The 23,945-nt window shown below is 44.0% G+C and overlaps 1 protein-coding gene across 1 annotated transcript in view; it reads right to left on the bottom strand.

The window, feature by feature from the left end:
- CPD (carboxypeptidase D) overlaps positions 1-23,039 on the bottom strand; it is a 73,205-nt gene extending 50,166 nt beyond the window's left edge. Inside the window, exons 1-2 of the mRNA XM_072639872.1 lie at positions 22,179-23,039; positions 14,508-14,755 (exon numbers count right to left, since the gene is read on the bottom strand). Coding sequence (XP_072495973.1) covers positions 14,508-14,755; positions 22,179-22,972 — 1,042 coding nt within the window. The 5' untranslated portion in view covers positions 22,973-23,039. The remainder of the gene's footprint in view (positions 1-14,507; positions 14,756-22,178) is intronic.
- Positions 23,040-23,945: the final 906 nt, after the last annotated feature.

Here is a 23,945-nt window from a genome sequence, read left to right as displayed (position 1 = left end):
AGGATCAAATTAAATACTCTGCATTAAGAACTTGGCTCCTCTTTAAGTACCATATAAAAGTAAGCTATTATTATCCTCATATAAAGCATCCCTCCAGTCTCTGCCCACACGCGCACAGGCAGAATGGCTCAACAATTCCAAAGAGAGAGACATCCTGCTGTGCACAGACTCAGCGCTCACTGAGGCCAATCCCCCCATTTTACAGAGGAGGAAAGGGAGGTGCAGGGAGCTTGACCATAAGTGGGCATAAATTGGCCCAATGGATAAATTCTATTCCATCTCTATCAGAGTTCCCAAGCTTAGTTGGCCTACTGCCCCCTTTTCAAAAAAAATTATTCAGTGCCCCCCAAATCTACTTTCTTTAATCCTTTAACAGTCTTTTGAAATTTGCATAATTTAAAAAATATAAAAATATTTTTAAAAAATAACCCATCTTAAATTTAATAATTTATTGTAAAGTTGTGGGGTTTTTCCTGCATTGAAATTTGGATGACACAATATTGCATCATAAAACCGTAGAGTACTGCATTGTATAGTAAACAAGTCATTACATGCACATAATCCTGGACTTCCCCACAATGCGCTAAATGCTCACCTGCCAACACTTGTTTGTTAAGACCTGTCGACAGACTTGATCACTGATGGCTAATGACTTGAATTCTGTATGTTTATTTGGAAAATATGACTTATAACTCTGTTATACAACAGATGAAACATGAACAAACTATTTTTCAAAATTTTCTTCTCTTGTCTTCTTTCCTTATGCTTCCACCATTTTAATTCAATGCCCCCCAATTGCATCTGAGGGTACCACCCCCTGCATCATTCCACCACCCCTCTAGGGAATGGTATTGCCCACTTTAGGAATCTCTGGAGAAAGTAGTCCTTTGAGTCAAGGAAACCCGAGTTCAAATCTGGCCTCAGACAACTACAAGCTTTGTGATCCTAGGCAAGTCATTTAACCCTGCTTGCCTCAGTTTCCTCATCTATAAAAGAAATGGAGAAGAAAATGGCAAACCAGTGCAATATCTTTGTCAAGAAAACCCCAAATGGGGTCATGAAGAGTGGGATTTGACTGAAATAACAGGACAAGCCTCTACTTCCTCATCTGTAAAATGGGGACAACAACAGAATTTACCTCCCAGAACTGCTGGGATGATCAAAGCAGGTACTAGTCATGAAGCACTTTGCAAACTTAAAAGTGCTACATAGATGCTCACTACCATTAGAGAGAGTCACAAGGAAGATTCCCAAATCCAGCCATCTCTTCTGTGGCACCACATGCTGCGGTACCTTAAAGTGGAGCCATTGCTTCTTACAGAGATCAAACAAGCAATCCACAAACATTTCTTAAGCACCTACTCCAGGGCCAGCATTGAAGATGCAAACAGAAAAATGAAACAGCCTCTGCCCTCAAGAAGCTTCTATTCTGCTGGGACATAGAGAACACTTAACAGGAACATACAAAGATGGCGCCAACAAGAGACATCCATCTGAGTCCCAGTTATCTGTTGTCAAGGCTCTGCCTGCAATATCAGGGTGAGAAACGCAAATGGCTAGAAGATAATTTTATCTGAATCCATCAGCCATTCTGGGAGAGGGGAGAGGTCGATGTATTTCAGTAGGATGTTTGTGAAGTATCAAAAACCACACAGCAAGGCTTCTCTTATCCAAGAAATAAATGAGAAGGAGTTTTACAGATCAAAAATTTATTTTGAGTTGCAGAAATGGTCTGTTTAAATTTGGATTTTTTTTTTTCCCTTCACAACTGCTGTACTCCCTTCTCTGAAGTCATGGGGAGCCACGGGGGTGGGATGTTGCCTCTGCTGGCAGACCTGGTGGAAACACTGGCACATTTAGTTGAAACTTCCCCCTTTAATCTGTATGATAAGGGATAGCTCAATGGGGAATAAGGAATAAGGACTGAACTTGGGGTGTGATTGGGATAGGGAGCTCCCAGATGAGGAAAAGCTGCTCTCCTGATGCAGGGCAGCACCTCCTCTGCTAATGACTGTTTTAAAGCCAGGGTTCTCTTTTTTGTGTTCTGGACCCCATTTAACTAAGCGGGCAATCCAGGGAAGCTGATGGACCCTTTCTCACAATAGTTTCAAATGAATAAAATAAAGGCAACCAATTATGTGGAAATGGTTATCAAATATATACATGTATATATATGAAATATATAAATATATAAAATATTAAAAATTACATGTACTTATATAAAATATACATTATATATAAATATGTATCTCTATATAAATATAGAACATATAAAAATATATAAAGTGCACAGACCCTTGACTAAGAATCTTGCTTTTGAAGAACTGTCTACGGCACAGAGGGGTTAAGCGAGTTACCCAGGATCACAGCTGGGGTTGTCAAGAGTCACGATTTAATAAACTCAGTTCTTTCTGGTTTTTCGGTCAGCTCTGTCTTCACTGCTCAGAGCTGAGGGAAGAGATATATTCAGGAATAACACAGATCTTCTATCTTTACAGACATTACTGATTAATAAAAATTTTATAAAAGTATTACTGTAGTGTCCTGCGAAATATTAAAACATTGACCAAGTTGAAGAGCTGCTCCATGGAACAGGAATAGAATGCAGGTCGTGGATGAGGATCCTGACCACCTACACTTGAGCAGAGAAGACCCACCCACATGAGAAGCTCCCACCTCCCCAGGCACCACCGTGTAGGGACAATAGCAGAAATCTGCTGGTACAGACATGACAGCTGGGTGGCTGCAGCTGAAAAGGCCTTCGGCTCAGACAACAGCACAAAGTGAAAAGCTTGACCAGAAACGGAAGGACAGGCAGGTTTTCTTCGAAGCCTTTCTTGGCTGTCTCTCCCCTCCCTGGTCTATCTTGAAACCTTGGCCACACTGCCTTGGGAGGGAGTGGCCCCTCATGGAAGGACCTGGGGCAGTGTGGCAGCCTGCTGACCACTCATCAGAGATGTTACAGCAGGGATCCCTTTGGAATGGGGGTGGGACTACGCAGCAGTTGTGATCCCTTCAAAAACTCAAAATACTATTATGTCTTTATTCATTCATGTGCTTGTTCTCCCCCAAGGGCAGGGTCATTCTTGGCACACTTAATAGGTAGGTTTTTGTTTTTGTTGTTGTTACTGGTTTTTTTATGGGTGTTGTTAAGTCCGGCAGTGAATTATGGGCCTTATTATAATATAGGTTGGCCTAGAACAGGAACAGGGAACCTGCGACTAGGTCCTCAAGTGCAGCCCTTTGACTGAACCCAAACTTCACAGAACAAATCCCCTTAATACAAGAATTTGTTCCCGTAAAACTTGGACTTAGTCAAAAGGCCGCACCCAAGGACCGAGAAGGTCACATGTGGCCTCAAGGCCAAAGGTTGAGCATCCTTGGTAGAAGCTTTAACCAGTTCCATCTGATCCACCTGGGCAGGTTGGCCCCTCCATGGGCAGCCTGGTGGTCCTCTGCTCCAGACAGCTCACCATATTGATGCCAGACTTAGCATGGACAGTGGATTGACTTTCTAGTTTCAGTCCAGCTCACCCAGTAGCAGGTATGTCTATTTTTTAATTGATTTTTTTCCTCCTCTCTCATTTACCTCTACTGGGGAAAAAAATTCTAAGCAATATGTAGGATATACCATTGGATTCCACAGTAGTTCCATTAGTGAGCAGATCCTCATCCCTTTCCCTACCCAGAGAGTTTTTGTAAAAAGAATACACCAAGGAGGAAAAAGGCAGCTCCACACAAGTAACCAACATAACAAATATATGAGTATATGTTACTACCCATAGTCCTCCACTTCTGTAAAGGACGGAAGAAGATACAAATAAATGCATATTGTTGAGGAGGGCAGTACTCCAGCAGGCAAAGGAAGAGGGAGAAATTTTCAAACTTTCAATCAGAAGTACCAGAAATGATTTTAAGTTTTGAATTCTGAAAAAAAACCCAACAGCACAGCAGTTCAGGGGACCTCAGGAGTAGGGTGGGGGAGGGATAAGAGGCAGATCTGAAAACAACAAAACCACCACAAACAAAAAAGGATATAAACTCCTGGAGGACTTAGGGCTGTTTTCCGCTTTAGTACAGCACCCGGTAGTAATAAGCCTTTCATAAAAAGTTGTTGATTGGTTTAAAACAAATCAACATCCATCCTAAAATAACCCAATGGAGTATGAGTCAGTGTGAGCTGAGAAGGCTGGTGGAGTGTCAACTCTCAAAGCGTAAAGGACTGCATGCTTTTTCTTTGGATGTCTCCAGTGTCCAGCACCCAGCACAGTGTCTGGACTCTTTGGGGGGATTTCTCCCTCTTGGGCTGGTCTGGTGGCTGCTGGTGTGGGGAGTGGGGGAACAGGCTGAGCCTGAGCACTGTACCCCCAGGTTTTGCTGACTCGAGGCAATCTCTCTAACCACTCCCCATGGCCTCCTGCTCTGCGTTCACTAGTCCTAGAATAAATGTGTGTTGGTTCTAAGGGAGCTCCCAGAATGATTTAAAGGGGAACTAGAGTCATTTAGAAGACAGGTGAGGAGAAATAAGGGAGCCTTCAAAAAGGCAATCCCTCCCCCAAATAAATGGTGGTTGTCTAACCCACATGGAACTTTAACTTGGCGTAGCCTGTGGACTCACCCCTGGGCTCCTTATCTTAGGTAAGGGTATTTCCTTCACCACTCCCAGTGAATATATATTTGCTAACGAAATCATCACACACTGCAAAGCAAGCAGATGGTGCAGGAGACAAGGACAAGGAAGTTGTCAGGAGAGGTCCTGGGTTGAAACTCCACCTCCATCACTTACCACCTGGGTGACTCTGGACAAAGTCATTATCACTTCTCTGGAACCTCACTTTCCTCATCTATAAAATGAGGGAGGGTTAGTCTAGATGAGATTTCTAGCTCCAGATCTATACTTAGAAGATTCTATGAAGACTGGCAATGGTATAGGGGCTCTGGAGATGAAGGCCTTGGGTTCAAATCTCACCTCTTTGAGTAAGACATCTCGCCTTTATAGGACTCGGTTTTCACATCTGTAAAATGAGATAAGATAGCTTTCAAAGTCCCTTCCAGCACTGGATCTATGACTACCTTGAGTGTGAAACAAATAAAAAAAACCAAAACCCTTGTCCCTAAAGATATTGGCTTTGTCACTTAAGGGCCAGGTGAGTTCCTTAAGAAGGATTGTTTTTTGCCTTTCTTTGTATCCTCATTGCTCACCTGACATACAGTAGGTGCTTAATACATGCTTGTGAACCACGTGACTTTTGGCTAGTTACATTAGGGTCTCAGTTTTCTCATCTATAAAATGGGAACGTTGGACTAGATGGTCTGAGGTTTCCTCTGCAGCTAGACCATGTCATGGACTCCTACAAAAGTCTGGTGAGACCCAAGGACTCCTTCACAGTATCATGTTTTTAAATGCACAAAATAAAATATGAAAGAATACAAAGGAAATCAACAGTATGGAAATAAAATTGTCCAAATATGCAGTTTGGAGTCCCCAGGCTAAGAAGCTGGCTCTAGGTCTCTGATCTTATGGTCCGATGTTTGATGTCACTCAACATAAAGGTAGAGCCCACAGCCTTTTCCAGCTTCTAAGGGCTTTTTCTCAGCCCTCACCTCTCCCAATCTCTCTGTCGCCCTCTCCTGGGTATCCCTCTCTGCTCCTTCCCAGTCCCCCCTGCTGGGTCCCCACCCAGCTCACTCCCTCTGACCATAGGTGCCCCACTGGGGCCTGTGCTAGGTCTTCAGTTTCTCTTCACTCGATAGTCTCATCAGTCCCCATGGATTTCATTGTCATCTCGACACTGATGATTCTCAAATCTAACCTCTCTGCTAACTTCTTATCTCATCCGTTCATCTACATTCGTCTTAAACTGCATGTCCCACAGACGCCTTAAACTCAACACATCCAAAACTGAACTCATTCTTTTTCCCCCAAAATCCTCCCCTCTTCCAGACTTCCCCGTTATCATCCAAGGCACCACAATCCTCCTTGTCACGCAGGTTCCCAGCTCCTCAGTATCTCTCACCTCTATATAAAATCAGTTGTCAAATTTTGCTAGCTCTGCCCCCTTCTCTTATATGACACTACTACTGGTACAGACCCTCATCACCTGAACTACTGCAGTAGTCTACTGGGGGTGTCTCCCTGCCTCAAGTCTCTCCCCCTTCTAATCCATCCCCACTCAGCTGTCAAAATGATCTTCCTAACATGCAGGTCTATGTCACCCCACCACTCCGGTGGCTCCCTATCACCTTCAGGATCAAATTCAAAGTGCTCTGTTTGGCATTCAAAGCCCTCTCCAGTCTTCTTAAGACTTATTCTACAATCCAGTGATGCTGGCCTCCTGGCTGTCCCTCCCTCAGCCACATTCTGGGCATTTTCCCTGGCTGTCCCCCATGCTCAGAATTCTCTCCTTCTTCATTTCTAGCTCATGGCTTCCCTCAGCTAAGATTCCCTCCTTCTATGTAGTCTTCCTCCTATTGGTCATTTCCCATTTATCCCAGTACATCTTGTTTGTACATAACTGTTTGTCCACCTCCTTTAGACTGGGAGTTCCTTGAGGATAGGGACTGTCTTTTGCCATTCTTTTATGCCCAGAGCTTAGCACAGTACCTGGCATATAGTAGGCATTTAATAAATGGTCACTGACTACTGACTTTATTCCCAAATGAAATGAAAAGTTCATAGCGGGAAAAAAAATAAACATGCAACTAATCTGGCATCATCTGATCCCACAGATCTGGAGGGTGGGGAGAAGGGAAGTGTCACCAAAATGATATTTTATGCAAAACCTGAGTGTCAATCCTACTCTCCAGTTACAAAATAGGTGGCTGCATTGAACCTAAAGGTCAGCATTTATATTACATTACTTCAGTTTACAAAAGGAAACTCGTGACTCAAGGCAGAAACAGATAAAGGCAAAGTAATAAGTCATAGCTGGGCACTGCTCCAGTAAAAATAGACTCATCTACTTCTTCCTTGACACCAAATGGCAAAGCCTGAGCTTCAGCACCCGCTCCTGAGGAGCTGCCATTAATAAAAGGAATTTTTAGATGTGAGCAAAGTGTGGATGGGAGATTGAAATGCAACAGTTCCCCTCCCCCCAAAGTTAACAGATCTCAGCACAAGAGAATGAGCAAACCAGAAGGACATTTAGTTTGATGAGGGGGGAAAGGGTGGAGGGATGCCCATCTGTTCAATTTTTTTAAAAAATGTAATTGACTTGAATTGTTCCTGGCTTGAAATCAATCAGGTTATGCCAAGAAAGAGTTGCAAAATTAAATCTCAAAAATACATGCTGTTGGACGTTTGTAGACTTTTCCCAAACTGGCCACTTCAACCAACCCAAGACAGCTGGAAGCCAGTCTCCTGCCCTGGCCTCTGGCCCCAGCTCCAGGCCTGATTTCCAAGATGGTTGCTGGATATTTCCACCAGTATACCCTGCAGGTTGCTCTGAGTCAGAGAGGGTGGAGTTTAGCAAGGTATCACCCTAAGCAATGTTATTTTCCACAAACACTGTGGCGATGGGAAGGGAAATGGTGCCAGATAGGGAGTCAGAAGACACAGCAACTTCCACAGGCCTCAATTTCCTCTTCTGTAAAATGAGGGTGATGGACTAGATGCCATCTGAGGTCTTGTCCAGCTGAAGACACAAAGCTGGGAGAGGTGGCTAATATACTGGATGACATAGTCACCCTTAAAAAGGGTATCAACAGACTACAACACTGGGCAGACTCTAGGAAGATGAAATTCCGCAGGGACAAATGCAAAGTTTTGCACAAGAGTTCAAAAAAATCAACTTCCCAGGCATAAGACAGGATAAGCATGGATAGATAATCAGTTTTTCTGATACAGATGGTTTTAGTGGACTGCAGACTCATAGAAGGAGGCAGCCAAAAAGGCTAATGAGATTCTGAGCTGTATCAACAGAGGCAAAGTTTTTGTGCTCTGCCTTCTGAAGAGTATGTGTTCAGTTCTAGGTGCCACAGTTTAAGAAGGGCATGGATAAGCTGGGCAATGTCCAAAGGAAGGCAATCGATGGTGAAGGGCCTTGAGTCCATGGCACATAATGAATCTCAAAAGGAATTGGAGATGTTTGAACTGGAGAAGAGAAGACTCCAGGGAGATGACAGAATTCCGCCTTCAAATATCCAAATATTGTCACTTTGAGAAGAGATTACACTTGTTCTACTTGGCCTCAGAGGGCAGAACCAGAAGCATGGAGTAGAAGGGACAAAGAGGCCAGGGAAAACCTTCCTAGGGATTCACCATATTTGATTTCAATTGCTATCCTATGTATCGGAGACATTTAAAAACATGATTCTGGGAGAGGTTCATAGGGTTCTCCAGACCATTTGCCCAAGGGGTCCACAACACACAAAAGATCCAGAATTTCTCTTCTAGGGTTTTGATATAATATGGATCACTTTGCCTGCAGGGTTTTCAGGAAATCAGAACTTCCTGACTTCTGTGGTATCTCCTAATTGGCCTTCCTGCCTCCAGCCTCTTTCACATCACTCAGAAATATTCCACACACAGCCAGTCTGCCTAAGGCATCAGTTTAGGACAAATTCCTCTCCTGCTCAAGAACTCTCATAGCCTGCAGAACAGAGTCCACAGCTGGAGTCACACACACTCTGTCTCTACACATACACACACTGATCTTCTCTGTCTCTCTCTGTCTCTCTCTCAGCTTGAATCTAGGTTCCCATGATTCCAGCCATTTCTTCACCAGATATCCAAGAGTCTTCTACAGTGAGGTTCTGGCTCATTTTCCACTCTACCCTACACACACACTCTATGCCACAATTAATTTGTTCACCATTCTATCACTATTCACCAACAGAACTATTCATCATCTCCAAGAACACAGTGGGGTTGACCTTGCAAATTAATTGATCCACTAGCCTTTATTAAGCAAGTGCCTCCCTCCTACATGTCAGGCATCACACACCTACCAAAAACTACCCTCCTTCAAAGTCTTGATCAAATCCAAACTCTTTCAAGAAAGTTTCTCTAATTTGCCTCAGATGGGACTGAGCTCCAACCCCTCCCTTCCCTCTGCATTCCTGCAACCCATGGTTGAACCCAAAAGGCTGTGCTTAGGTCTGTTAAAAATAAAAATATCATTGATACCTTTGGTTTCTATAACACCTTCCTTTTCAAGTACATCTCCCCCCCTCACTGCCTACCCAGCCAAGGAACCCTTGTGACCAAAAAAAAAGAGGGATAATACAGTTTAACAAAACTAATCAATCAAGTCCGAGGTATATGTAATATTCTCTACCCTTGCCCAATCTCTTCAAAGAAAGGAAGGAGGCTATTCTAATTAGGTCTTCTGCCTCCCTAATTAGACTATCCATTAACAGTGGGAATCACAAATTGTATATCTGTATATTCATCATGGCCACTAACAAAATGCCTTTGACACGGTAAGTGCTCAATAAAATATTTGTTACACGAATGAATGAAGAATGTGACCTATTGTGTGCACTGTGGAGAGTTCTCAGGGACACAGGCCTTGCAGCCCTGGTCAACGTCCTGACACAAACTTATTCAATTGCTTTTCACAGCTGACTCCAAAAAACAGAGCTCCCTAAATGCAGACACTTTACCATAAGATCTATACACAGTGAAAATTTCTTGCCTCATTTTCCAGAGAATGAAAAATAACAAATAAGAATAGGGATTGTCTCACAATATCTAACATTTCTTCCTAAATATTGAACATTTTCCCCCAAAAAAGTGGGAAACAATAGTGAGAGTGGCTCATGTTAATATCATGCCTTGTTAATGTCTTCTGATCCTCACAACAACCCCGTGAGATTGGTGCTATCTTCCCCCCCATTTCACAAATCAGGAAACTGAGGCTCAGAGACATGTATGGTTTGACCAGGTCTGTGAGCTAGAATTGGAACTCTAAGGTCAGTGCTCTTTCCACTACATGAACCTAATAAACCTGAAATTCAACCTCACACTAGAGGGTACACAATTACTGAGAAGCTATTATTATATTTCATCAATAATTCAATTTCTTTAAAAAAAACCCTTCAAATTCTATAATTCAGACTAACAGGGCTATTTTTGATTTCTGATTCTTAAGTGCTTCTGTGTCAAAGAGGTATCATCTATACCCATTTCTGAGATCAAAATGGAAAGGGAAAATCTTTTTTCTCTGCCACTGCCTGACTGATCATTTACTCTATAACTCAACAAAGAAGGGGAAATTCTTTTTTTGTTTGGTGGTCAAACTAGTTGCATTTTCAATAAACAAGTTGATTTTACTACTCTATCCCAAGAGGCTCTCCCTTAATTATAAATTCATTTCAGACCATGGCACTTTAACTCACTGGAATAGCATAAATGGCATTTTTCCACCTAACAGCCTTCAAAGCGTGAAACAGCTTCCCAGCACACCACTTGGCATTTCTTTTCACAGTTAAACTGACAAGAATTATGTATATCCTGTCTAGCCACATTCCGGATCCCTACCACCACCGGAGAAGGTGAAACAGGTGAGAAAATGTGCAGTTAATGGAATGTTTTAATTTTCTTCTTTAGAAGAAATGAAGAAGGAGTAACTCAGGGTCGTTTTTGGTTTGTGTTGGAGTTCTGCTATTATGTCTATCGAATTCAAGATTCTTTCAAGATCTTTCCTCTGAACTTTTATGTCCTCTGGCTGGCCAGTAAATGTAAACACATTGGGTGGGGGCTCATGAGCAAGAGTCTGACCTCAAAAGTGTTCAAAATTTAAAGAGTACTTCTCTGTGATCCCACCAATGAAAGGGGAGCCCAGGATGGAGCAGAATAATGGATAGGCTAAAAGTCTGTAGCAACCCAGAAAGACAAGAGTTCTGGGAAGCAGTGGCCCCGACTGACCGCATCCTCCTGGGCATATTGTATTCTCCAGATAACTAGATCCTTGTACCTCCAAAGGTTGGGAGTTGTACTGGTAGAATTGCCACAACAGAGTAAGCTATCTGAAACCAAATTCCTAGAGCTGGCTATTGTTTAAATCATTTCCTCCCCTGGGAGGGCTGAGTCATAATCTCACTGAGAAACACAAGCTGATGTGGTAAAGGGGTCAGATAAGAAGCTAATCTATCTGAACTGGTAAAGTCAACAAATAGGGGCTAAGGAAAACCCAAGACATTGATCTAGGGTTATCATAGGATTATCATAGTCCCATCACGTAGGACTGAAAAGCCTATTTTTCCTTTTTTAAAATCTGAACTAATCACCGCAATAAGCCACCACCTAAAGGTCTACCTCAACATCTCTTCTTTCCCTCCTCCTCCCCCGAAAGAGGGAGCCTTTATACTTATTTTTCTCAGGATGAGGGACAAATTTCTTTTCTTCTTCCTAAGTGCATTAGCAAATTCTGATGTGGTCTTCCACTGTCTAAAAGTTAAAGGACACAGAAGAATTCAACCAGCCAGTGATGCCCAAACCAGATTAAAACATGATTAGGAAACATTTGATGAAACCAACAAAAATACTATAAAATATATAAAATGTTAATTTGTGATTTTCTAAGTCAATATGCGGTGCAGGGATCCATTTCTGGTTGAGTATGACACTGATGCTCACATCTATGATGCTGTAAACAGAACTGACCTTGGTCTTGTAGTCAGGAGAAACCTGGATTCAAATCCCACCTCCAGCATTTACTAAACCATGTGACTAACCACTGGCAAGTCTCTACACTCACAGTCTCATTTCCCTCATCTGTAAGATGAACAAACACCTAGAGAACTTTCCTCCCAAGGCTGGGGTAAGGCTCAGAAGAGATAACAGTCACATCATAAAGTGTTCGGCAAACTTTAAACCATCACCCAACATGTCACATCACCTTTTAATATCAGTGAGAAATAGAGCTGCACAAACCAGAAGTGTTGAAATACAAACAGACCGAACCAGATTAAAATGTAACTAGGAAATATTAATAAGATAAATAAAAATACAATAAAACACAGATAATGTTAACACGTGGTTTTCTAAGTCAACATGCAACCCTGCAGGGATCCTTACATACAGAGGTTTAGTGGGCCCAATTTCTATATGAGTTTGATCACTAGTTTAGGGGCAGCTTCAAGGACCGGGTTAAGAGCTCTGCCTCTAGCATGTACTGGTTATGTAATAATAGGCAAGTTACCTGCAAGGAGAAACCAAGTCTAAGTTGCAAACAGCTTCCTTGGTTGCCTGAGTTGAGAGAATTCCCATAATGGGACCTCTTGCCACGTTGAAGAAATCACAGGATGGATGAACAGAAAGAATGCACATCAAAAAATTTACAAGGTGTAAAATTAAAAAGAAGATACCACTCTCCCACCCCTTTGGCAGAAGTGGGACAAGCCCACACCAGCCACGGTGCCCTGAGTTTATTTCCAGGTCTTTTTGATGTTATGCAGATTTTTGTCCTCTTTTTAAAAAAGTTTTTTAAAATACTATTGATTACATAGGGAAGGGGCAAATTATGACAATGCAAAAATGACATCAATAAAAACTTATTTTTAAAAAAGAGATCACAGAACTGGACCCCCCCCACACACACATATACCCAATAACTCATCCTCATGACCCCTACTGTGGCTACAGCTCCCTTTCAAGAAAACTTCATGCTGGTAAAATCCAAATATAACCCTGAGTAACAGGTGGTCTTGGGTTTTACCAAACCTGCCCTTTTCTGCCTCTCAAAAGACCCTGACCAATCAGTGCCTGAAAATCAAAAGCTAGTGCCACTGAGCTGGTGGTTAACTTCCCAGTAGTAATTCTGGGCAAGCGTTAAAACATGAAAGGAATTAGACAGCGATAAGGCAGACTACGTATCTGAACCACATCACTGTGGCCTGTCCCAGTAGCTCCAGGATATCCTGGTTTGAAGCCAATCAGTGTCACAAGCTCCAGCTCAGACTGGGTCCCACAGAAGATAAGCACAATGAACTAACTTGCCCATGAAGAAACCATCATGGCTTTTACCACCAGGGAAATCAGGTCAAGGTTGCTGTAGTGGCTAAGCCAATGATAAGCCAGAAAAATGAGTTAACACAAATGTGGAGACAGCTACAATCAGGGAGGAAAATAAACATGACTGAAGTTTTTACTTCTTCAGTAGATAGTTAATGAATAAGTAAGCTAATTAACCAAAAGCAGTTTTTTAAAAAGGTTAACAATAGATTTTTTTTTTTTACAAAAGAAAAAAATAATAATCATCTAACTGTTAGCATCAGAGGTCTAGAACTGAAAGGGACCACAGGTCTTCTAGTCTAACTGGAGGGGCTGCTCCCATTCTACAGATGAGGAAATCAAGGCCCAGTGATTTAACCAAGGTCATAATCAAACTACATCTTTGAACTTAAAAGCATCTTTGCAACTTTGTAAAAGCCCAAATATTCATTGCTAACCACCCAATTGGAAACTATCTCCAAAGCTTTTGTAATTTTTTAAAAAGTTTTCATTCCAACACTGTGAGATGGCTACATCAATTCTCTTCTGAATTAAGCAACTAACAACTTCCAATGCCCCTCTCTTTGGACAAGACTTAGGTTTTTGTAAAACATGAGGCAAGCGCTAAAAAGAGAATATTTTAAAATTTAAAATTTTGTCTTAAAAAAGAGGTAGCTAGGGAGTGAAGGGAAGTCTGAAAGACCTGAGTTTGAATCTAGCCTCTGACAATGAGTAGCTGTGCAACCTTGGCTAAGCCATTTAACCTCTGTTTGCCGCAGTTTCCTCATTTGCAAGAACCTACTTCCCACGGTTACTGTGAAGATAAAATAAGTTAACTTGAAGGTGCTATAAAAATATTATTAAAAAAGTCTAGTTTGCTTCCACAACATGAAAAGGTCTATGGTTTCATCACAAGGATAAAGGGTCAGAAATCATTTCTGATTGTTATGGGAAAATGGCTAATTAATAAATATTTTTAAAAATAATTTTATTTTTTACTTGTTAGTTAAACATACAAAAAAAGCACATTCTCATATACATAGCAGAACATAGAGAGATGATTTTCTATGAAACGGAATCTTTATTTCATGCCCCTTACCCTTAAAAATGTGTTGGGTTTTTTTTTTAACAAATTCTATATATTACATAAATATAAATGGGTTGGAGACATACCACAGGGCAAGTGGGAAAGTTACATGATAACCAAAGTTAAAGGTTGGAGCCAGAAGTGGGAGACAACAAGGGAAGAGGCTGTGAAAGGCAGAACACCATTAACTCACCCAATGAAAAACTAAGTCAAAACCTCAGGGACTGCACCATAGATAAATCCAGAAGTGGAAAGCATTAGAAAAAGTCATACTTCAACACGATGACCCTGGTGTCTTTAAAACCTGCTCAGGAAGCCATTAGCCATTTTTGGTTGAAGGTATTGGGCTTCCCAGCATTTGTGGAGGGGAGGTAGACTACTGAACAACTCTTAGAAGCAAGGTATCTCAGGTCTTGAGCCTCCTTCCTTCCCCCCCACCCCCAAAGCCACTAAAACAAAAGGCGGACGGGAGCCATGTCCTACCTTCTACATCATACCAATGGGCTCCGTTGGTGATCCCATCTTTGAAAGTCTCGTCTTCGTCGGAAGGACAGTGGGGATCACCAGTTTTCATGATCGGGTGTTTCGAGGCATAGGATCTGGCCAAGTATTTGAAGACCTCATCGTCATCAGTCCTGCTATAGATTCCACTGGTCTTGTGCTGAGGAGAATCGTCAAAAGGGTAGCTGGCCACCACAGAGCCACCATGTAGGTTTCCCGAAAGCACAAAACTTCAAAACAAGAAAAAAAAAAAAAGGAAAGGAAACCATTCAAACACTGAATTGCAACAATGATAACAAAAAAGAACAAACACAGAAAAATTTCACAGCAACTTTTGTCATTTGGCTTTCAAGATCAATACCTGACAGCTTAAACACTCTGTAAATACACACCCCATCTGAAATACATGAACCATTAATGAGCTGCCCAGAAGCACAGAAAGTCAAAAACAGAGGAAGCATTAGCAGTTTAAATCCTATGGCACAGTCATTTCTGTTTACACTTGACAATGGAAAACTACCCAAAGACCTGCTTCCATGCTTCGTGGAGCCATGAATCTGCCCTATCCCACCTGCTTCCAGACAGAGCTCAGGCTCTCTCAGTGCCTCAGGAGAGAATTCTGATCAGCTCCTGTGACCAGAAAAAAAACTGAACAAAAACCTGCCAGCTAGCCAATCCTGTGTCATAAGAGCTGGATGGGACCCGAGAGGTCATTTAATCCAAGCTCCCCTTTTAGGTGAGGAAACTGAAGTATCATGAGGATAAGAGACTTAAATAAGTAGGGGAGTAAGGATTGGACCCCAGGTTTCCCTGTCCTGGGAGGAAGCATAGCACAGTAGAAAGAGTTCTGGATTTGGAGGCAGGGGACCTGCATGACTTTGAGCTGGTCACTTAACTCCTCAGGGCCTCAGTTTCCTCATCTGTAATAAGAGTGGACTGACTTTGGTGACCTCTTCCAGCTCTAAATCTAAGATAATGATGCTATTAGAGTCCCATGACTCCAGAGGCGAGCAGTGTGCTCTTTGCTCCATGACACACACTGCCTCTCTAACCTTTGCAAGGCTGGTCCATGGATGACAGATATGCATTCCAAACTTTTGCCTATTCAGCTTGTGGAAGTGACCAGAGCTTGCACTCTGCTGAACTGACCTACAAGAACCCAGGGACAAGCTATAACCTTGAGGAACCACAACAGACAATGCTCACTTTGGAGAAGAAAGGAGGAAAACCTTCCACCCCGCTTTCATTCCAGAGGTAAAAGACCTTTCATATACTGTCAGATGGAGCTACTTATTCAGTTGGTCTGACTTAAGGGTTCTTTATTATAAAAGAAAGTTCCATGAAACTGAGGAATATATCCAGAAATGACTGGTATAAAAACCAAATGACTTCCATAAAACCTTCCCTCAAACAAACATACATAAACAAAATAAGAAATAAAGGAGTGAATGAGACAAAAATAGCAACCCAGGGGCACCTCGAAGCATGAACCGATGAGGGAGGCAGACAGTAGCCCCATGCTTAAATGGAAAACTAACATAAACTAAGGTTACAGAGGACTCTTTATATGGGGAAGAATTTCACTTCGCACTCCTCTAATTCCGGACCCGTATCAATTTAGAGAAAGTAGCAGCCAAGGGAAATGTAGGATTTTAACGACATCAAGGGCCATTTATTAAAGCAGGCTTGTGCAAGGGGAAACACATTTAAAAACAGGATGTGTTCTGACTCAATCCCCCATCATGCTGTAAACACACATAGGCCAATGTCACATTTCCAAAAAGGAAGCCAGAGTTGAGAGGGCTTACAACCAAAATCTGAGACCCACTGGAGGCCCCACTTACAAAGAAGGACAATGGTGAACATCAAAGGCTTTGCACTTTGACAGAGTCCCTCTCAGAGCCGCTCTCTTTGCAAGCCCTGTTTTTCTGATTGGCTACCTGGATAAAAGAGGTTATTTCCGGCAGCATCCACAAAAAACAGTGGGAGATAAGTCGGCTGCTCGTAGCTTAGATATTTCTGCTTTTCTGAGGAACTTAAGCAAACCATCCCATTCACAAATGAAGCAACACCAAAGGCCAAACACAAAAGCATGGTTTGAGCCTGCTGATTCACCTTCCACAGGCCTTTCACTAAACAACATTTCCCTCTCCTCTCCGCTAAAATATATTTTCTAAGTCTTGCCTTCCTGCAATTATCAGCAATGATCTGGACCCCATGCGTGCCACATTCTCTCTCACTGGGGACACAGAAGAAAATTTGCTTTAAAATAATTAAGTCTATCATGGCTCTATTTCACAGAACAGTCTAAGAATGACTGATTTTGAGGGAAAGAGAAGATTATAGGGTTGAGATAGAATAGCTAGCCCAACCCCCTCATTTTATAGATGAGAAAACTGAGCCCCCACTACACCATGCTGACTAGAGTCAAGCCACAAAGTGGTGTAAGTTAAAGAGTTTATGGTAGTCGAGCCCTGGACCTGAGTTCAAATGCAGGCAGACGCAGACACACACAGAGCATGTGACCTTGGGCAAGTCTGTGTCTCATCTTCCTCACTTCTAAAATGGGGATAACAGCAACTACCTCCCAAGGTTGTTGCATCCAATGAGATATTTGTAAAGTGCTTAGCATAATTACTGGAACATAGGAGTTGCTGTTTAGTCATTTTTCAGTCATGTCTGACTCTTTGTGACCTCATTTAGGGTTTTCTTAGCAACGACACTGTGGTGATTTGCCATTTCCTTCTCCAGCTCATTTTACATGAAGAAACTGAAGCAAATAGGGTTAAGTGACTTGCCCATGGTCACAGTTAGTAAGCATCTAAATTCAGGAAGATGAGTCTTTCCGACTTCAGGCCTGGTGCTCTCTCTATTGTACCACTCAGTGAGACATAGGAGGCATACATGTTAACTAGGTGGTGGCAGTAGTCATAGTGCTAATAGTAGTACTAAGATCAATCAACACGTATTTATTAAGGTACTGTACCTAAATACTTAGTACCTAGCATGTAGGATAGCATCCGGTATGTAGTTTTAGGTACCAGATGAGTACCTGGCAAGCATGCTAGGTATATAAAGGTCCAAAAGTTATAAAGGCAAAAAGAAAATAGCTCCAGACTTCACAGGGCTTCTGGTCTATTGGGAGAGTTTAAGTACACACTAAATTAATGTAAAGTAAGTTTGGCTTCCCCTGGAGATAACTCTAACATGATGCTGGTTCTCTCTGACTGTTTAATCCCACCACCAGCTTTTTACTGTTCCAGGGTTGGCCACAAACAACTTACATCTTTAGATCTTCCAGTGCTCTCTCTATCAGGACTTTCAAAATGAAATGGGCTATCAATTTATAACTGTTTGTACACTTAAAAAAATGCCTTTAGAGTGTTATAGGTGTGTTTCTCACCTACTTCAGAATAGCAGCTAAGAGAGATGGAGGCAGCTCTGACTTTAGGTGGATCGCTCAAGGTCTAAATAAAGTGACCTGGCATCACAGGTACACAGATCTGGAGCTGGGACTGAAGAAGTTATATGATTCAGTCTCCTCTTTGTTTCACAGGAGAAGAAATGGAAGTGCAGGAGGCAGTGACTTGATCAAGGTCATTTATGTTACTGGGATTATAGCTTTAGAACTAGGAGGAACCCTGGAGGTCAAATGAATCCTACCTCCTTAGAGGAAACTGAGGAAAATTCACACAGATAGGTAACAAGTAAAAAGAGCCAGAAATTGAACCAAATCTAGCACATTTTCTTCTTTATCATGGCAAATAACAGGAAACTGATTCAAATGAATTATTTGTGATCATTTCAGGCACATATAATATACAAGTTCCTATGAGGAGAGTCTCAAACTATAATAATTCCTCTCTTTTTTAAAATGTTTACTTTTTATTGGTATCTTTTGTTTTTTATATCCCCTTCATTTCTGAATATAACCTTCTCCTCCAACCAAAACTAGCCCTTGTTACAAAAAACAAAAAAAGCAGTTCAGCAAAGCAACAAACTCACTAAATCTGATGCTATCATCAATACTTCAACCATCAGCCCCTGTCCCTGCCCCCGCCCCCCCACCCCTGCTGCTGCCGCGGTTGCACAGAAGGGAGGGAGGCACACTTCCCTCACTTCTCATCTCTCTTTCAGGGACAAGTTTGGCCATTATAATTACACAGAGTGGGAAGAAAAAATTATGACACCTGAATGCGAGAATGGGAGGTTTCTGAGAAATCTGGGAAGATTTGTATGAACTGATGCAGACTCAGATGAGTAGAACCAGAAGACCAAAATGTACAATAATAACAACATTGCAAGGGCAAACAAAGTTGAAAGCCTTAAGAATTTTGATCAATGCTGTGGCCAAATATGATTCCAGGAGTCTGATGCCAAAGTTTGCTGACAGAAAAGCAAAGGATGCAAGGTGTGGAATTAGTCACTTTTTTTTTGTGCCCAGCCACCGTGGACATCTGTTTTGCTCAACTATCCAACTTCAGAAACTTACTAGCTCTTACTAGGTAAGAGATCTAACATCTCTATGTCTTCCATATTCTTCTCCCTAAAGAGGGGATGATGACATTTATAGTACCTACTCCTCCCAGGGATGGCATGAGGAAAGTGCTTTGCAAACCTTAAATAAAGCATTTTAGAAACATGGCAGGGACCTTGTTTTTATCTTTCCTTTGATCCCCACATTTAGAACATTGCCTGGCACACAGTAGGCACTTAAAATGTTTATTAACTGATTAATAAATACTTGCTTTTTGAGGATGACAGACAAGAGAATTAGCTGATTATAACAATGTAAATGACGTAAAAAATGAATAAATGAAAAAACCTTTATTAGGCACTCAATACGTGCCAACAACTAGAAATACAAACAGAAAAACTGAGACACTCGCTGTTCTCCAATATCTCACATTTAAATTGCAGACAACACATTATAAACCAAACACTAAATTATAATTTAGTCAATTTTTGAATTGGTCAATAATTTAGTTAATAAAATTGGCTCTAAAGAGGAGACGAGGAACTATATCTCCCTTCATTCTTTGCAAAGGTAGGGGACTATGGATCTGGAATACTGAATATACTGCATGTCCAGCCTTGGTTAGATGACTATTTTTCTTTTGTGTTCTTTGATACAAAACATGGTTCTCTGGGCAAGGGAAATAAAAGGAATGAATGTAATATAAAAACAAAAGAACTAAAAAGTAATTTTTTAAAAAAATGTGAATCATCATAGTTTCAGGTCATCTACACAGCACATAGTAACAGTGTACTCTGTATTTGTCACAAAGAATTCATTTCAATCAGCTTTGCTATATTCATTGCAGCAAAGTGTGCTAAATCTGGAGATTAAGGAACCTGGGCTCATAGCCTGTGTCTGTCATTTATGTATGACCAATGTATCTTTAAACAAATCACCTCACCCTACTGGGACTCAGTTTCCTCATCTGTCAAATGAGAGGCTTAGACAAGATGGCCTCTGGGATACCTTCTAAGCTTAAACCTTTAATTCTGTTACTCTGCACAGAAGGTCAAGGGGAATAAACAATCCAGCAAATCTAATTTTTCCACATTTTTTTCAAAGTTAATTTAATATATTTTTATTTCAAAGTATATTATTAATGTATACACAAGGAAGATGGAGTGAAGCATAACCCCACTTAAATAAACATAGCTACTGTTTTCCCAGAAGTAAGCCTAATTAGGTGAAAGTGTCATTTATACCACAAAATGAGCCAGGCAAGCAAACAATAAGATAGGCTGCTTGCTAATCCTACAGGATTTCCCCCCCCCCACAAATCCCACTTCCTTCTCATATTGAAGGCAAAATCTTTTAGATCTCTGCTTGTCGTTGAAACAACACCAAAGTCTGGTGGAAAAAGGGGCTGGGCTTACAAAGCTGCCTAGGCAGAATCAAGTGCTAATTCTGCAACTGGATGACCTTTGGCATGTCATTTCTAACTGTCTGAGCCCTATGCTGTCTTCTCTGCCTGGCTGACCAACGTGCCAGATAATTCCTCTCTGCCATCAGGGTAGTTCAAGCACCACCCAATCAGGGGGGGATAATTGGGTACCAGTCCTAGATCAGGGTTCTAGGTCCAAGATGAAGATTGCAGGGTGACCTCAAGGTAAACTTGGATTAAGAGAAACGCTGTTATGTCAGGGGTGTGGGTGTGTTTGTGTTTGTGTTTGTGTGTGTGTGTGTGTGTGTGTGTGTGTGAGAGTGTGTGTGTGTGTGTGTGTGTGTGTGTGTGAGAGAGAGAGAGAGAGAGAGAGAATCAAATACTTTTTTTAAAGTGCTACAATTCTATTATTGTTATCACTCCTAGCAATGAGATAATGCTTATCCTTTGCAAAGACTGTAACAATGTATCCAAAGGTCATATTTCCTATGAAGAGGTCTAGAGACCATATCCAAGTAATCCTGGGCAAACAGGAGCTTTGCGGGAAAGTCTCCCTAAGCACCAATAAGTATGTGTTCAAGGGGATTGGAGGGAGTCCCAGATTTGGAGTCAGGAGAGAAGGGGACATCAAAGTATATACGCGATGTACTAAACACTTTACAGTTATCCACTCATTTGGTTCTCACAACAACCCTGGAAGGTGGGGGATTTTTATTCCCATTTTACAACTGAGTAAATTTGAAGCAAACAGAAATGACTTGCCCAGGCTCACCCTAAGTAAGTGTCTGAGGCTGTTATCTCTGAATTCATGCCCAAAACTTTACCCACTTCACCAGTTAGCTTCACCTATCTGGGCCTCAGTTTCCACATCTGTAAAATGAGGCCCAGATAGCCTCCAAATTTGCTTCCAGGTGTCTAAGACCTTATTAATCAACCGGTCAATCAATAAACATTTATTAAGAGCCTACTACGTGGCAGGCACTGTGCTAAGTGTGGTTTTCCTCTCTTTATCTCATCGAGGTCCAGGAAACTTTAGAAGTTTCAGAACCTACCAGCCACATATAGTTCCCTGAACGGTGCCATGTTTCTGTATCTATAACCCAGCTGGCTAAAGAACCAGGCTCAGCTGCAGGATGACCCAGACACAGCTGGGTCAGAAAAGGATTCTGCTTGTCCACCTTCCAAGATGACGGGGGAGAATATGGGTAATGAGGAACCACAGGATGTTAGAGCTGGAAGGAATTTTGATCTAGTTTCTCCTTCTACAGAGAAATGAAGAGAGAGTCCGGAGAGATAAAGGGACTGAATCAACGTCACGCTGTTTTTAGTCCTGTGGCCCTTGGGACACCTTTCTACCACCCCAGGCAGTCTCCCTGCTTTGGTCCCTGCCACTTGGGTTTGAAAAGGCACAAAGGACGCAAGAAGAGGCCCAGCAAGAGAGGGGTGCCTCACCTCTACCCCTCCCACTCGCTAATAAGGGGGTGTCGCACAGCCCCCCTTACGGCTGCCCCCACCAGGGCACCCAGACCATCTCTCCCACCACCCCACGCATCGCTCTCCCTCCCACGACCTCCCTCAGCAGGACACCCCGACGGCACCTTTCCCTGCACATCCCCAACATTCCTGCCTCCCCTCGCCCATCCATCATTCTCCCTGGACGGGGCTCCGGGAGCCCTGTGGCCCCGTTCCCCTAGGACAGAGGAAGGGACTGAGGCCGGCGAGGGTCCCCTGCTCCCCGGGGGCGCGTCCTCACTTGTTGCTGCGGATCCAGTCCATGACGGCGCGCACCTCTGGCACCTCGTCCAGCGCCGGGGGGTCGCCGGTGCCGAATTGGTCGGGGAAGCTGCGGTTGAGGTCGTGGCCACGGCTGTTGTAGCGGCCCGTGCGGGAGTCGGCGGGCGCGGGGTCGCAGCGGCCCTCCTGGGCGCGCTCGAAGCCGTCGGGGTTGAGGCTGGGCAGCAGGTGGACGTCGGTGGTGTTGAGCAGCCGCACGAGGCGGGGGTCCCCCCGCGCGTAGCCCGCCGCCAGCTCCCGCGCCAGGTACACCAGCACCTGCCGCGACACCGTCTCGTCGCCGTGCATGTTGCCCACGAGCTTGACCTGCGGCCGCCCGGGGATGCGCGGCCCGGGGTCCGGCCCGACGGCCGCGGGGTCCTGCTCGCGGCCCTGGCCCCCCAGGCCCGCCGTCAGGCGCAGCACCCACAGCGGCCGGCCCTCCAGCGAGCGGCCCAGGCTGTAGAGGCGGCCCAGGCCGGGCCGCGCAGCCGCCGCCAGCTCCGCGCCCAGCTCTGCCTCGTGGTAGTAGCTCCCGAAGGGGCCGGCGCGCTCGGGCTCCGGGCCGGGCTCGGACTCCTGCGGCGCGCCGGGCTCGGCGGGGGCCCAGGGGGCCGGGGCCGGGGCCGTGGCCGTGGCCGTGGCCCCCGCCTTCTTGATGTGCGCCAGGCGCGCCGGGCACGGCAGCAGGAGCAGCAGCGGCGGCAGCAGCACCAGCAGCAGCCGGGACCCCCCGGGCTGGGCGAGGAGGGGCCGCCGCCCGCGGCTCCACATCTTCAGCGGCGGCAGCGGTAGCAACAGCGGGCAGCAGCGGAGCCGATCTCCGGCCTCCCTCCCTCCGGCCCGGCCCCGCCGGATCCCCCCGCCCCTCCCCCGCCCTCGCCCGCCCTCCGGGGCCACGGCCAATTCCGGAGTCGGCTTGGCCTGACGTCACTCAGGGGCGGGGCTCCTCTTAAAGTCGCCCAGTCCCTCCGGGGCGCCTCGCTCTCCGCGCCCCGCAGGGGGAGCCGCAGCATCCCCGCGAGGGAGGGCCGGGTCGGCTGGGCAGGGATCCCCGCTGCCACGTGCCAGAGCGCCGGGCCTTTTCGGAGCCTTCTTTGCTTCTCCTCCATCCATCCTCCCCTTTTTCCTCCCCCACTCTCGGGAGGAGAGTAAAACCCTCACCTTTTCCGCGCCTCTTTAAATGAGTCCCTCTCCCGGTTTCTGTCCCCTTTCCCTGTAGAGGTAAAGAACAGGAGACATCTTAAGGCTGGAAGGGACCTTGGTCACCTCCTGTGCAGAAATCCCCACCAAAGCATTGCCTGACTGCAGATATCCAGCCTCCGCTTAAATCCTTCCGCTGATGAGGGGAGCCTCCTATTCAAGACTCCCCGAATTCTCAGAGTTGGCAAGGTCCTCGGGCACCATCTGGTCCTGTCCATCCCTGAACACAATCCGTTCTACAGTCCCCCGTCCTTCCAGAGGTAGAGGAGCATCCTTGGCTTGAAGACCTCCAATGACTGGGCACTCACTTTAGTCACAGTGCTTGACTACCCCCACCTTTTCAGAAAATCATTTCCTTATGGGGCGGAGAGAATTCCACCATTTTTCCTCTCATTTGCTTCTTGTCCTCTATTCCCCATCTATATCTTTGAAGTCTTTTTTTTAAATAACATTTATACAGCCCTTCAAGTGTCTTCCCAGGCTAATTCACTTAAATTTGTCAATGTGCCTATCTGTCTCAGCCTCATTAGGAAGATGTCATTTC

The sequence above is a fragment of the Notamacropus eugenii genome, chromosome 2 (assembly GCF_028372415.1).
Source record: "Notamacropus eugenii isolate mMacEug1 chromosome 2, mMacEug1.pri_v2, whole genome shotgun sequence".
In the NCBI taxonomy this organism is placed as follows: Eukaryota; Metazoa; Chordata; class Mammalia; order Diprotodontia; family Macropodidae; genus Notamacropus; species Notamacropus eugenii.
This window is presented reverse-complemented; position numbering and strand designations above follow the sequence as displayed.